Genomic DNA, 14,692 nt, shown 5'->3' on the forward strand with positions numbered 1-14,692 from the left:
TAACCTCGAAGTGAAACGAGGATCTCTATCAGAGATTATAGTAGTAGGTACACCATGGAGTCTCACAATCTCCTTTATGTATATCCGTGCTAGCTCCTCAAGGGTGTAAGTCATCCGAATGGGCAAAAAGTGAGCTGACTTTGTCAGTCGGTCCACAATCACCCATATAGCATCAAAACCAGTCCTAGTCCTTGGCAACCCCGACACAAAGTCCATTGCAATACTCTCCCACTTCCATTGCGGAACCTCTAAAGGTTGCAACATCCCAGAAGGTCTTTGATGTTAAATCTTTACCTTTTGACAAGTTAAACACTAATTGTGTCAATTTCAATACTCTCCCACTTCCATTGCGGAACCTCTAAAGGTTGCAACATCCCGGAAGGTCTTTGATGTTCAATCTTTACCTTTTGACAAGTTAAGCACTTTGAAACATATTCCGCCACATCATTCTTCATACCCGGCCACCAAAACATCGCCTTTAAATCATGGTACATCTTAGTACTTCCCGGGTGAATGGAGAATCCGCTTTGGTGTGCCTCCTTTAAGATATCTTGCCTCAAAGTACCAACATCCGGCACAATGATCCTACCCTTCAATCTCCATAACCCATCTTTTTCTTCCGACACTCTCTACTGTTTTCCTTGCTCGATAGCCGGTAACACCTTCCATAATGCTTCATCATTTTCATGAGCCTTTAGGAGTTCGGACTTAAAGTCACTCGAGATTTCTAATCGGCTCAAACACAAGGTTCCAAATACTTCTCGAGCACCAATTTTTAGACTCTCGAATCCCTTAAGCAACTTCTCCTCTTGAAGCATCATCCAAGCCGCATATAATGACTTTCGACTTAACGCATCCGCCACTACATTCGCTTTTTCCGGATGGTAATTCAACTCAAAGTCATAGTCCTTCAATAATTCCATCCACCTCCTCTGCCTCATATTAAGCTCTTTCTGATCAAAGAGATATTTCAAGCTATTGTGATCAGAGAAGACTTGGAACTTAACCCCATAGAGATAATACCTCCACACCTTCAAGGCAAACACAACCGCAGCGAGTTCCAAATCGTGCATAGGATAACTAACTTCGTGAGGTCTCAACTGTCGCGAGGCATACGCCACCACATTATGATGTTGCATTAGCACGCATCCTAGACCCTTTAATGAGGCATCACAGTACACCTCAAAAGGCTCGTTCGGCTCAGGTAACACTAACACAGGTGCAGTGGTCAACTTTTTCTTCAATGCCTGAAAGCTCTCCTCGCACTCAGGAGTCCAAACGAATGAAGACAACAACGAATTTATCCAGAAACGGACGGAATACTCTATTCATGTAATCCATGAATACCGCAGGAGCGTTCGTCAACCCAAAAGACATTACGGTGTACTCGTAATGACCATAACGAGTCCTGAAAGCGGTCTTAGGGATATCCTCACCCCTCACCGTTATCTGGTGATAACCGGATTGCAAATCGATCTTAGAGAAAACCCCAGCTCCTTGTAACTGATCCATGAGATCATCAATTCTCGGCAACGGGTATTTATTCTTTATGGTGACCTTGTTCAGCTGCCTGTAATCCACATAGAGCCGCATACTTCCATCTTTCTTCTTTACCAGTAATACTGGAGCACCCCACGGGGAAACACTTGGTCGGATAAAGTTCTTACCCAACAATTCCTCTAACTGAGACTTTAGCTCGGCCATCTCTGACGGTGACATCCTATAAGGAGCACTTGAGATTGGTCCCATCCCAGGCACCAACTCAATAGCAAACTCGACCTCTCGGTTAGGTGGAAATTCCTCAATATCATCGGGAAACACTTCCGGAAACTCACACACTACCGGAATCTGATCCAACCTTTGATCATCACCCGAAACACCAGCGGTTAACAACAGGATACCCTGACATTCGATTCCGGAACAGTTCACCATCATCGAATTCAAGTAATAATTATTCACCACGACCGGCCTTTCTGTATCTTCCGGCATAAAGTACACCGACTTTGTAGAACAATCTAGCAGGACATGGTTCTCAGATAACCAGTCCAATCCCAAGATAAAGTCAAGACCGATCATCGGTAAGCAGATTAAGTTATGGACGAAATCACGCTGCTTAAACCTAAACGAAACTTTCGGGCATCCTAGCCTAGTTACCATGGCTTCATGGGTAGCATTATACACTTTTAAGTCATAACCTAAGGTTATGATCTTCAATCCTAACTCATGGGCTTTCTCAAATGCAATGAATGAATGCGATGCTCCCGAATCAAATAAAGCATTTAAAGTTTGACCAGCCATTTCACAGTTACCTCGAATGAGTGTCTCGGATCCCTCTGCACCCACAGCTGAGGTGGTGAACACCCGACCAATCTGTTGTGCTTTCCCAGCACCTTGCTTTTGCTTCTCTGGACAACTTGTGGCTTTATGCCCCACCTTTCCACAATTGTAGCACAAACCCCATCCGGCCTTGCATGGTGCTCCCGGATGGTGACTTCCACACCTAGTACAAGCTTGATCATTCTGAGGCTGCTTCCCAAACCTTTTCCCTTGGGAGTAGTTGTTGTTGGGCCTCCTAAAAAAACCTCCCCTCTTGAAAGGCGGACCTCTAGGTGCAAAGCTCTTCCCTCGGTTCTGTGAAAATGATCCTTTGTGACTTCCTTTCTCAGCGGTTGTCCTCTTCACACACTCTTCAGTAACCCTACACTTGTTCACCAACTCGGAGAAAGTCCTAATCTCCATTGGTCCCACTGAACTGAAAATATCGCTGCGGAGTCCTCCTTCGTACTTAACACACTTCTATTCCTCATATTCCACCGGAGTCCCTTGACACATACGAGAGAATCTGAACAGCTCCTCAAACTTGTCAGTATACTCGGATACGGACATAGCACCCTGCTTCAGCTGCAACAATTCAAGCTCCTTGGCCGTCCTAGCAGAAGTCGGAAAGTACTTCTTATAGAACTCCTCTTGGAAGACATCCCAGGTGATATAATCATCACCCTGCTGCAGAAGGCGTCGGATACCCTGCCACCAATGCGACGCTTCACCAGTGAGCAAATAGGTACGAACTCTATACGCTGCCCTTCAGGTACCACCTGCGCTTGCAGTGCTCGTTCCATAGCTTGAAACCACGTATCGGCTTCAGTCGGGCTAGTAGTTCCCTTGAACTTTGGTGGATTAACCTTCAAAAAGTTCACCAGTGTCATCAGACCCTGAACTCTAACTCCGTCATTACCATGGTTGTTCATCTGTTGACCAAGAGCCTCAGCAGTGGCTTGCATAGCAGCAGCCATGTTCTCCAACGCAGTCATAAAGTTCACCGGGTCATTAGGATTAGTCTCCGGCGCACGAGCATTCGTATGTCCTCTCACACGGCCTCTACCGCGTCCACGAGGCGCTATCTGGTTCCTATACACACCAAACAATCGATATTAAGTTGATCAGTCTCAATATCGGAAGTTTAGTGCTTCAAAGTCCCAAATGCATGCTCATGAACGTTTATGCCAATTATATCAAGCAGATATACTAATAGCACATGACACATATACAGAGAATGCACAGAAGCATAGTCAGTCCATTCCTCAGGCTCTATAGGAACGAACTGCTCTGATACCATAATGTAACACCCTACCATACAGAGTCTTATGCTTAAGTCATAATTCAGAGATGGCAAGGTATTACGACCTCTAAAACAAAAATTTAGTACGTATAGTAGTATGAATGATTGATTATAACTAGGAGCCTTTGTAGAAAAAGGGGGTAAACAAAAAAACCGTAACTCGAAAGCGCAACACTCCGATCGATAAACATGATGAACCGGGATAAGCTATCGCGAGATCATATATACAAAAGAGTGTCAAAAACAGGAATATCAAGACTCAAAATCCGGCTGCGAAGATAACCGGTCCGAGCATAGCAATATATACATATAATAAAATAAGGAAAACCCCAAGGAAAACCCAAAGGGACACAAATATAGAAACCTATTCTCCAAAACCTCCTATAAGAGGAGTCATCACAGTTTGTATTATTTAATGGAGATAAAAGTATCTAAACAAGATATATAACCCAAAACAGAGTCCCGAGAACAAAGGATCTTCGCTAGTCCAGAAGTCTCCAGCATGCCTCAACGAGAAGCCTCGCGTCCTGCATCTGAAAACCAAAAAATCCGCATGGGTGAGAACCAGAGGTCCCCAGCACGGTAACAACTTCCACATATATAATACATAATAATAGAGGAAAGCTGAAGGCAATCCTAGAACTTCCTCCAAATAATATCAAAGCTTATAAACAAGCTAAACCGTAAGTGGAAACTGACTAAAGATTCTTCAGTCTAACTAATACTTCCCTTTCCAATTCCTTCAGACCTCCCAACCACCAGCAGAAGTATAATATAGCAAACACAGTTATATCAGACAAGAAATTTACAAATAGAAACAGATAAAGCATTTAGACAATTAGCAAGTAATATGCAGTCAAATAGGCAATCTCAAACAATTCACATAGTATGCATATGATGAATGCCTGTCCCTAGTGGCTGATGATAGCACTTCCACCGCCATCCTCCGCATCTCGAAAAGCCTTAGATGACTCTTTCGAGAAGGACTTCCCGGATTCGGAAGTCCCATCAAGGGTCTGTTGTGCGAAATGAAAGGAATCGTCAATGCGATTTTGCATTGTACGGCTCGAGCTGGACAATAGCCCCTATTTGCTTCTTCGATTGCAAGCAAGATTGATTGTGGTTTAAAAAAGTCCGTACCGCGCACACTATTGCTTTTGTGGTTTTCCCGGCTTCCGTACCTTCTTCAACGTCTTCGGCTTTCACTTTCAAGAGAGAGAAGGAACCCGAGGATATCACTCCTAACCCAAACATAATCATCTTTGATCCTCATTGATCATTCATTTTTCCCTTGCTTCACTCGCAAGTTACCACATTCGCTAGCCATTTTTCTCATGCTAGGCATACCATAATGATTTAAGACATAAGAGGCCAAGGGCTCACTTTGGGTCCGGTTGGCCCGGTTTGGCCCGTTCGGTCCAATCTTGGTCCGTTTTCTATAAAATTGGTACCAAAATTCTCGTCTCAAATTTCTCTATCACATTTAGCCATAAAAATATCATTTTTGGCTTTCTAGAATAAATTCTCATATATGGGTTAATTAGCCGTTAATTAACCGGGTCTTACATGCACGACATGAGGATATATCGGAGGATCCTACGACAGCTACACATGCATATATTCCCTCTCTGGGATCCTTTATTGGGCGAGGTGGACATGGTCAGGATCCTCACCCAGGTAGCTCCAACACTGCTCATCACCAGGATGATGGAGTTCCTGGGACCAGACCCAGTTTGACATTGACTCAGAATTGTTAAAAACATCGATGACATATTTCATATCGTGGGTGCATCTGGGTATGTGATCGATCAGTACATAGATCGCGTTATCGGACTAGGAGAGACCATACCGACAAAAGTCACTCCTTCATCATCGTTTCTTACCACCCCATTGGGATAAATTACAATAAAGATCTTATTATTCTCCATGAGAACAAAGTTGAAGGATAAAGAGAGAGGAGAAAGAAAAGATTGAATTGTGAGGGTATGGGTTAAGATGGGAGTATATATATATATATATGGACAATTTACCTATATAAAATGAAAGGAAGAAAAGTTTACTCAAATACAAAAATACAAATTTGGTTACTTATATGTCCTGAAACATATCTATATAAACCGTGGAACCCTCTCACGTTTTAGAAAATATATACAAACCATGGTAAGCTAACACGGTTTATGAAGGAATCATCAAATAAGAAAACTGTGTGACCCTATTACCACGGATTATGAAGCCACAATGGGGACATAAACTGTGCTAAACCGTGCTACCCACCCACGGTTTATGAAGAAGGATGTTTGGGCATAAGCCGTGGTACCCTCCCACGGTTTATGGGCACCTGTATATATAATTATATACGCAATTCGCGAAACCTTTGGGGGGATTTCATTGTTGGGGGTTTTAGGGTATTTGGGGTGTGTTTGGAAAATCCATTGAAAAGGAAGTACGTTTAGATTTATTGAAAGCTTCATTTTTTGGTTTGGCAATTTTTTTTTCTCATAAACGCAAAAGTGATTTTGTTACCAAAACCACGTTTACAAGAAGTAACTATTTTTAACTTCTACGTTTTCTTAATGGGCTTTTAACCATAGATACTAACTATTTATTTACCTTCTACTAACTTGATCCTTTATGTATATTATTGTATTATTTATAGAATTCTTGTTATTTCTATTTATATGAGCTCTATTTTTCTATTATTTATTATTTTTATTTTTTTCAACTGTTTGTTTGACATTATACACTTTTATAATTATGATTTTTGTGTATTATGTTTGTTATTATCTTTTTATAATATGATTTATTGATTCTATTAGGTAAAGTAAATTAAACAAAAAATTAACTGTAAATAATAATAATAGTAAAAAATTATAGCATATTAAAAAAAGAGTACTAAAAATACTAAAAATATACTGTATAAAAAAGATCATAAAAACTTTCAGATTTGTTTCAATTACTACAAAATAAATATTTAATTTTTTTATTATTTTTAGTACTCTCTTTATAATTGTAATTCTCGTATACTATGTTTTAGTGTAATTTTTTATAATATAGATTATGATTCCATTAAAAATGATAAATTAAATAAAAAAATTAATCACAAATAATAATAAAATCATAAACGTTGAATTTCAAAATAATATTAAGAATAAGATTATTGAGAGTATTAGAATAAGAGTACGATGTAAAAAAATACTACAGTAACATTCTCACGTTAATACTTAAAAAATATAATATATTTGATTAAATATTCTTATATATATTTATTTAAAAATATTTTTTTTTCTATTTTATATCGACTAAGAGGTTAGTTATACTATTTTTTGTCGTATAAATATTTTTGCATTGGATGCTTGATATGTGTCAAAATTTTGTGCATGTTATAACTTCCTCCGTGATAATATGTTTAATTTAAAAAATATAGGACTATATGTTTATTGGCGTTATCTTTAAGAATGGAAAATGAAAGTAAATAAGAGAGGAACCTATGAGCACTTTTATTATACTGAATTGTTTGTCTATATGTGTTATTATTATTATTATTATTATTATTATTATTATTAGAGAAAATATAAAACAAAGATGAGAAATAAAAAAGTGAGTTGTATATTTATACTATTTTTTTTAAATTATATTTATGCATATTAATATTACAAGTATGATGAAGAGTATATGTTATATGTGAACCATTTTTCTTCATGTCTATTCTTCATAAATCGTAGGAGGATACCACGCTTTATGTGTTTATGTCTCTTCTCCATAAACCGTGATAGAATACCACGGTTTATGTTTATTATTCTCTCTTCATAAATCGTGGTAGGGTACCACGGTTTATATGTAAATGTTAAAATGTGGGAGGGTTCCACGGTTTATATAAATATGTTTTAGGACATACAAGTAATCAAATCTATATTGTTGCAATTGAGTAAACATTTAGAAGCTCTGTTTAGACAAGTAACCAAATCTATATTGACTGTACCAATAAATAAAATGAAGCATCCATGCTCTATTTAGACAAACCCAATTGGATAATATACCAAGGATTACTATTTCTAGCATGTCATATATGTGAAAAAAGAAATTCAGAATAGGGGGTTGGTAGCAAAAGCAAAAAGATGTGGTATTGCAGTATTTGTCTTATATGTGCAAATAAGAATCGGGCAGATCTGTACTCAGAGTAGAACAGAAACCTAAAAGAAAAGAATTGAAGAAGCCCATTCAGAAACAAGAAAATTACATTGTGATTCAATTTTATTTAGATTCGATCTCGATGAAAACAATACATCAATGAGGAGTTGACAATTATACTATAATACACATATTTCGGGTGCTTTTACACGCATTTCGAGTACTCAGCACCTGTTTCCCCACTTAACACGTATCCCAAGTGCATCTTGGATATGTCAGTCGTCGTTATGTTATAAAATGGGGTCTGAGTACTCAAAATATGCCTATTTTTTAATACCCGAGATGTGATAATATTATGCATTTAAATAATTACTTTATATTTTATATACTTAAGTAATTTCTATATTTATTTAATTTAAATAAAAAAATCACCTATTTTGACACTGCTTTAAATTCATGCGTATTTGAAAAATAAAATTTTTTTTAATATTTATTTAAATTAATAAACCTCTCGCTTGCCCCTTCCAACCCAACACTCGATTCAAAACAGTGATAACAAAAGCAAGCGTACTGAAATAATGAGATCTGGTAACCGTTGTGAAAGCTCCAAGTACGGTAACACAACTGTGACTCGTCCGAAAGGTTAGATATGGCCAAAGACAAAATAATTAATAATATAAAAGTAAAATAAAATAAAATCCATGTTGATTCTTGAACCTAATGTAGTAACGTACTACCAAATTGTACGTTGCGTGCAATCGCTTATGCAGATAGAAATCCATTGTGCATGTCCAACCGAATAAAGAAATTGAACTTTCAAGCCCTCATTATGAGTTGTGAAACCACAAACTCCGAGTTTTTGAACCTTTGTAATGGCTTACTCAAGCAAAAAGGTACAACTAAAACAATGTTTCCACCGCGTACATGATGAAAACAGAAAAAAGACTTGCACTGGCATTGACACACCAAAAAACGAAAATAAAAACCCGGATTGGTAACATAAGCTTCATACGCATATAAGATTACGCCTCAGATCCATGGCCATGAGTTATAAAACATTAAGCTCAAATATACTTGGGAATAGACACTTCAATACACAAGTAATTTCCAATAAAATGGAGACTCCATCAAAAGTTCCTCCGGATCTTGGAAAGGCATTATTGAAAAATTGACCCTAATTCTGTAGGTAAACAAGGGAAACCGCAGTTGTCAGGCAAAGAAAACAAGCAGCAGTCTAAGAGAGGCATGAGTATGCCAAAGCCTTCTCCTCAGAGAGCTCTTCTGCTGTCAAATCCAGTTTCTTCCTTGAGAACTCGTCAATTGAAAGTCCTGTGTTCAGTAGAAAATAACAATTTAACATTTAAAATATAGGAATGTGGTGGGAAAAAAATACTATAAAGATCAAACATGCCTCATTCAATTTCTTCAAAACAATTAACCAAGCTCTTACCTTGAACAATTTTCCATTCTCCATTTTGACAGTAGACAGGGAATGAATAGATCAGTCCAGCAGGCACATTGTAAGATCCATCAGAATAAACTCCCATTGACACCCAGGTACCCTGAACCAGAAGACAAAAAATTGAGAAAACTGAGCTGGGAACTTCATATAGAACCCAAAAGAAGATCAGGACTAATCCGACCAACCTCAGGAGTTCCGAGAACCCAGTCTCTAATGTGGTCACATGCAGCACTGGCAGCAGATAGTGCACTTGAGAGCTTTCTAGCTTTAATGATTGCAGCACCACGTTGTTGGACAGTAGTTATGAATTCCCCATTCAACCTAGATAATGGAATGCTCAATAAGAAGTTTATTTTGAAGAAAAAAAAAAAAAAAAAAAAAAAAAAAAACATTGAAACTGATAAGTTGGTTCTTGTAGTTTAGTCAACATACCAGGCATCATCAGCAACAAGCTCCCGGACAGCCTTTTCCCCAGCTGGGGTTCTAACAGTTGCATGGTTGACATCAGGGTACTGAGTTGATGAGTGGTTACCCCAGATAATAACATTTTTCACATCCGAAACTTGAACATTCAGTCTTTCAGAAATTTGACCCAAGGCCCTGTTATGATCCAGTCTAGTCAAACAAGAAATATTTTTCTCAGGAATGGATGGAGCAAATTCCTTCAAGATCAAAGCATTGGTGTTTGCCGGGTTAGCAACAACCAGAACCTGCATGATAATCCAGAGAATTAAAGCTTATAAATGTTCCAAGAAACATATAAAACTGAAACATATCATATCAAAACTAAATAGAACATATCTTATTTCAATTAAAAAAGCAGAGATATTTTTCAACACCATGTGATCACAAGGATTTCAACTTTCAAGATACAAATTGAATTACACATTTGATCAGGTGCAATGCTTTAAATAACACAGCAAGCTAATTTAAATAAAAACTTTCATCTTGTATATGAATTCACCTCAATATTAAAAGAATTCCAACCCCAAAATCTTGTCTGAACATATAATAGAATCAGCATAAATCCTTATGGTATATTGGTTGTACATACGACGTTTCATGACAAAAATAGCATTCAATCATTAGGCAGAACAAAACATGCATCTCCAACATATGAAAAACTAGGAGTTAACACAAATTGATGATTCTTTTGTGTAATCGAAAGATTCTGTTTCAGAAGGTTACCTTGCAGTTTGCAGCAGCATGCTTTTCAAGAGCAGAAGCCTGGGACTTATAGATTGAGACATTTTTGGACATCACATCTTTCCTCTCCATACCTTCTTTTCTTGGGAAACCACCAACCATGACAGCAATGTTAACCCCAGTGCATGCCTCAACCACATCAGTTGTAGCAACCACACCTGAAACAAATGATTTCATAATATCTCATTACATCATAGATAATGTACACAACCAAAAGAAACTAATGTCCAAAATGATCAAGTTCATGTAACATGTAACTGGACTGAAACTCAAACCTTTAAGAAGGGGAAATGCAGCATCAACCAACTCCATCTTAACGCCATTCAGTGACTCGGCTGCGGGTGGAATATCAAGCATGTGGAGGATTACAGGCTGGTCAGGGCCCAGCATTACTCCCCTAGCAATCATAGGGACAAGGGCATACCCAATTTGCCCTAAAGTTGGCAAATAATTTTATCAGTAAAGCAAAATACAAGACTTTTGCATCAGATAGTTTAGATACATATTCTGAACTTGAAAGCAAATAAGAGCAAACTTATTATGCATCCAGATTCCAGGTTACGCCCAAGTGGGTGTCAAGCAATGAATCATCTCACTATAAAATCCAATTATCATGATAGAAACCACACTAGAAAAATGCAACAGAAAACCGTGATATTTAGGCTTGAAAGGGGTTTTCAACAGATCCTGAAAGTGGCACAAAATATTCTTTCCCAGAACCACAGAAATAAGAACTCTGCAAATGAAAACCAAATTGATGAAGACTAGCATAGCAATTTCAGAGTACAGCTAATAATGTTATATATACTGAAAAGAAAAAAAATGAATACTCCATCTTGAAAATGGCCTAACTAAAAATAAAGAGTATAAAAACACCCCGTTCAAAGATAAGACTTCAGAAACCATAATATATATACTACAAAGTGAAATTGCGCCAACAGACACGTTCAAAATGATACGGAATTTATATACATTTATCACAAATAAATCTACAAGGAACTTAAAGAAAGATAACAAATTTGTACAAGAAGATCCTTACTAAACTGAATGTCCGAGAATTAACAAGTAAATGATCCCAAAACTACAAGATGAACTATCAGCACCTAATGCAGCAAAAAATCACAATCCAGTTCAACACAGATCCAATTACAAGAAATACACACTTCAAACAGGTAACCAACAATTCTACACCAAAAATCCAAACGAATAGTTTGAACTTAATAGGAGAGGATCAGATCTAATTTGATCTCAAATCAAACTACAGACCAAACAAATGCGAAGTTTTTGACTCGAAACCAGAATTTATAATCGGGAAAATACTACCCAAAAAAAAAATATATATGGAAGCAAATGAAACGGATATGAGAGTGTGGACTATGATAGTGAAAGAGGGAACGTACCTGCAGCACCGGTGACCAGAACGCGAACGGGGTCCTTGGCCATCGGAACTGTCTATCGAAGAAACCGGAACGGAACGGAAGACGGGAAGAGAAGAGGATGAAGATGAATAGCTAAGCTAAGACAGAGAGTGAGTGTAACTGTTGACGAAAGGAGAACCTTCTATCCTTTTATTCTTGCGGCGACCGCTATTGCCACGTTATGACACCACGAAACGACGCCGCATCCGATTCTATAATTATTATTTATTAATGATTAACCATGAGAAAAAGTAGCAGAAATGGATAATTAGGCTCGTTTGGTTTGTATTTTTATTTTTGGTTTTATTTTTAATATTTTTTATTTTTGTGAAAATAAATAAAAATAATAAAATTATATTTTTTATTTTTATTTTTTATTTTTATTTTTTTTAAAATTTAAAAAATAAAAAATATTAAAAATAAAAAAAGAAAATAAAAACACAAACTAAATCTATTCTAAAAATTTGAATAAGGAGGGCACTTAGTGTGTTTTTGGGTTGGTGTTTATCAAATTGAAATGGAATTTGAATAAAAGTGATTTTATATAATTGATTTTGGTAGAAATGAATTTGTGTTAATATGATTTATGTTTGGTAATTATACTAAAATTGATTTTGATAAAACAAATATTTTTTAAAAAATATTAATTAAAATTATTTTTAGATAGATAATTACTAATTACAAAAAAATATAATATTAAATTATAATATTATTTTTTTAAGTATATTTATTTTTTTATATTTTTTTATATTTTTTATATAGTATTTTTTTATAGTACTCTATTTTAGTATATTATAATTTTTTATTATTATAATAAAATTAATATTTATTTATTAAATTAAAAATAACATATAAAAATTGACAATTTTTTTAAAAAGTTATGGAGAAAACCAATAATAACCAACAACAAACGTAAAGGCAGTTAAGTGAACATAGAAGTTATCATTTCTTACTTTAAGTGAATGCACTTTTAGGATGCAAAATCATGTCTGCTCTCAGAGAATAAAGAAGTTACTAAACATCAAAAAATAGCTTTTAAAGAACTTAAACGCATTTTTATTCTCTACAATGTGTTTGCCAAACACACCTCACAAATGGTATAGTCTCTCCATACTCAATTAAGAGATTGCGGGTTCGAGTCTTCTATCTTTGATAAAAAAAAAAAAATGGCACCTAAACAAATAATAAATTGTCATATATTGGGTCAAATTTTTTTACACGTAACATAAATTAAAAGTATTGTCTTTTTTTGAAATCATTACTATTGTCTTTTTTTGAAATTGTTACTTGGACTTTGATACTAATTTTTTTTCAAAGATAAATATTATTTTATTAATATAAAATAAAAGTATTTCCATAAGGAAGTACAAAAGAACTGGGTATTTCCATTTATTACCAACTGTGATTGAAAGACTTAAGAGTTTAAAGAAGAGTAGAGTAAGAGTAAAAAAAATTATCAGCATCTATCAGGTATGGCTCACGAGTTCACGCACTAAATTGCTGGCTTCTTTTACTATCTCTGGTGCCGGACTTATTACCTTATCAAAAACACATTGATTCCTCGCTTTCCAAGTGCTCCAACACAGCGCCGCTATGAAAGAGGGTCTTTTGTCTACCGTCGAATTGAGCCGCTGCCCAGGATAAGACTCGTTGACACCAATTGAAAAAGGTCTCTTCTTCTCTCATCCATAGGTCAGGGGTTATTAAGTTTAGACTCCATATTATTGAAAACAGGGGGCATTGGAACAAAGCATGAGAAATTGATTCAGCCTTCAACATGCATCTTGGACAAGTGGCAGGAGTGGATGCGAACCGGCTGTGAACTTGTTGCAACACCGGAAGCTTTTCATGAAGACTTTTTCATAGAAAAATCTTAATTTTGTGTGGTAATTTCAACTCCCAAATGCTATTCCAGACTCTGTTGTGTATGTTCTGGGGCCTCAATGAAGTAGGAGAATGAAAGAATCCGTAAGCAATTTTATATCCTGACCCAACTTCATATATACCAGATTTTGTCCAGCACCAATTAACTTCATCCTCCTCCTCTTTTGGTTTGATTGAAAAAATTGTATTGCATATATCAACTGAAAAAATCGACTCAATCAGATTTCTATTCCAACTTCTATCAGGATTTAGTAACGTACTAATGTAATACACTTGCAGATTTGGCAGGATTGTGAGTGCATTTTGTGGGACATTAAGGGGCACTGGTGGTGGAAGCCAGGGGTCATAGAAGATGCGAACATTAGTGCCAGAGCCTATTTTCCATACCAAGCCTTTCTCGATCACCTTGCGCCCTTCAAGAACACTTCTCCAGCCCCACGACAGTACGCTTCCTATCTCTGCATGTAGAAAATCTGTATATCTGAAATATTTAGCTTTGAGCATTCTTGATAGAGTAGAATTACGGTATTTCATTAGGCGCCAACATTGCTTGCCCAATAAAGCCAAATTTTGTGCCCTTAGGTCCTTGATCCTCAGCCCTCCATCTTTCTTCGGTCTCGTCATTGTGTCCCATTTAATTCAAACCATTCTTCGTTCTGCGCCTTTTTGACCCACCAAAATTGCGAGAGCATGTTATGAATCTCAGTCAACAGCGTGTCCGAGAGTTTAAAACAAGAGAGTGTATAAATAAGAATCGCCTCTCCCACCGCTCTCAATAGCGTGTGCTTGATACTAATTTTTTAACTTGTTTAAAATTTAAATTTTTAACAAAATATTTATTAAGAACTATTTTATCTTTTTATTATTTTTTATAAATTTCATAATATTGTTTGTTTACTTCTATTTCATTATCATTTTAATTTCTCATTTTGTAAATTTAATAATTTTTAAGATTTGAATTTTTTTTATAATTTC

General features: G+C 36.3%; 1 protein-coding gene across 1 annotated transcript; it reads right to left on the reverse strand.

Annotated features, from left to right (window-relative positions):
• On the reverse strand, positions 8,586 to 11,976 carry LOC107617411 (malate dehydrogenase, cytoplasmic). Its single transcript, XM_016319168.2, has 7 exons — positions 11,816 to 11,976; positions 10,691 to 10,849; positions 10,398 to 10,573; positions 9,642 to 9,919; positions 9,395 to 9,530; positions 9,198 to 9,309; positions 8,586 to 9,076 (listed from the first exon to the last, which is right to left on the reverse strand). Exons 1-7 carry the CDS (start codon positions 11,856 to 11,858, stop codon positions 8,982 to 8,984), a joined length of 999 nt encoding a protein of 332 aa, XP_016174654.1. The 5' UTR covers positions 11,859 to 11,976; the 3' UTR covers positions 8,586 to 8,981.

The sequence above is a fragment of the Arachis ipaensis genome, chromosome B09, assembly GCF_000816755.2.
Source record: "Arachis ipaensis cultivar K30076 chromosome B09, Araip1.1, whole genome shotgun sequence".
NCBI classification, from domain to species: domain Eukaryota; kingdom Viridiplantae; phylum Streptophyta; class Magnoliopsida; order Fabales; family Fabaceae; genus Arachis; species Arachis ipaensis.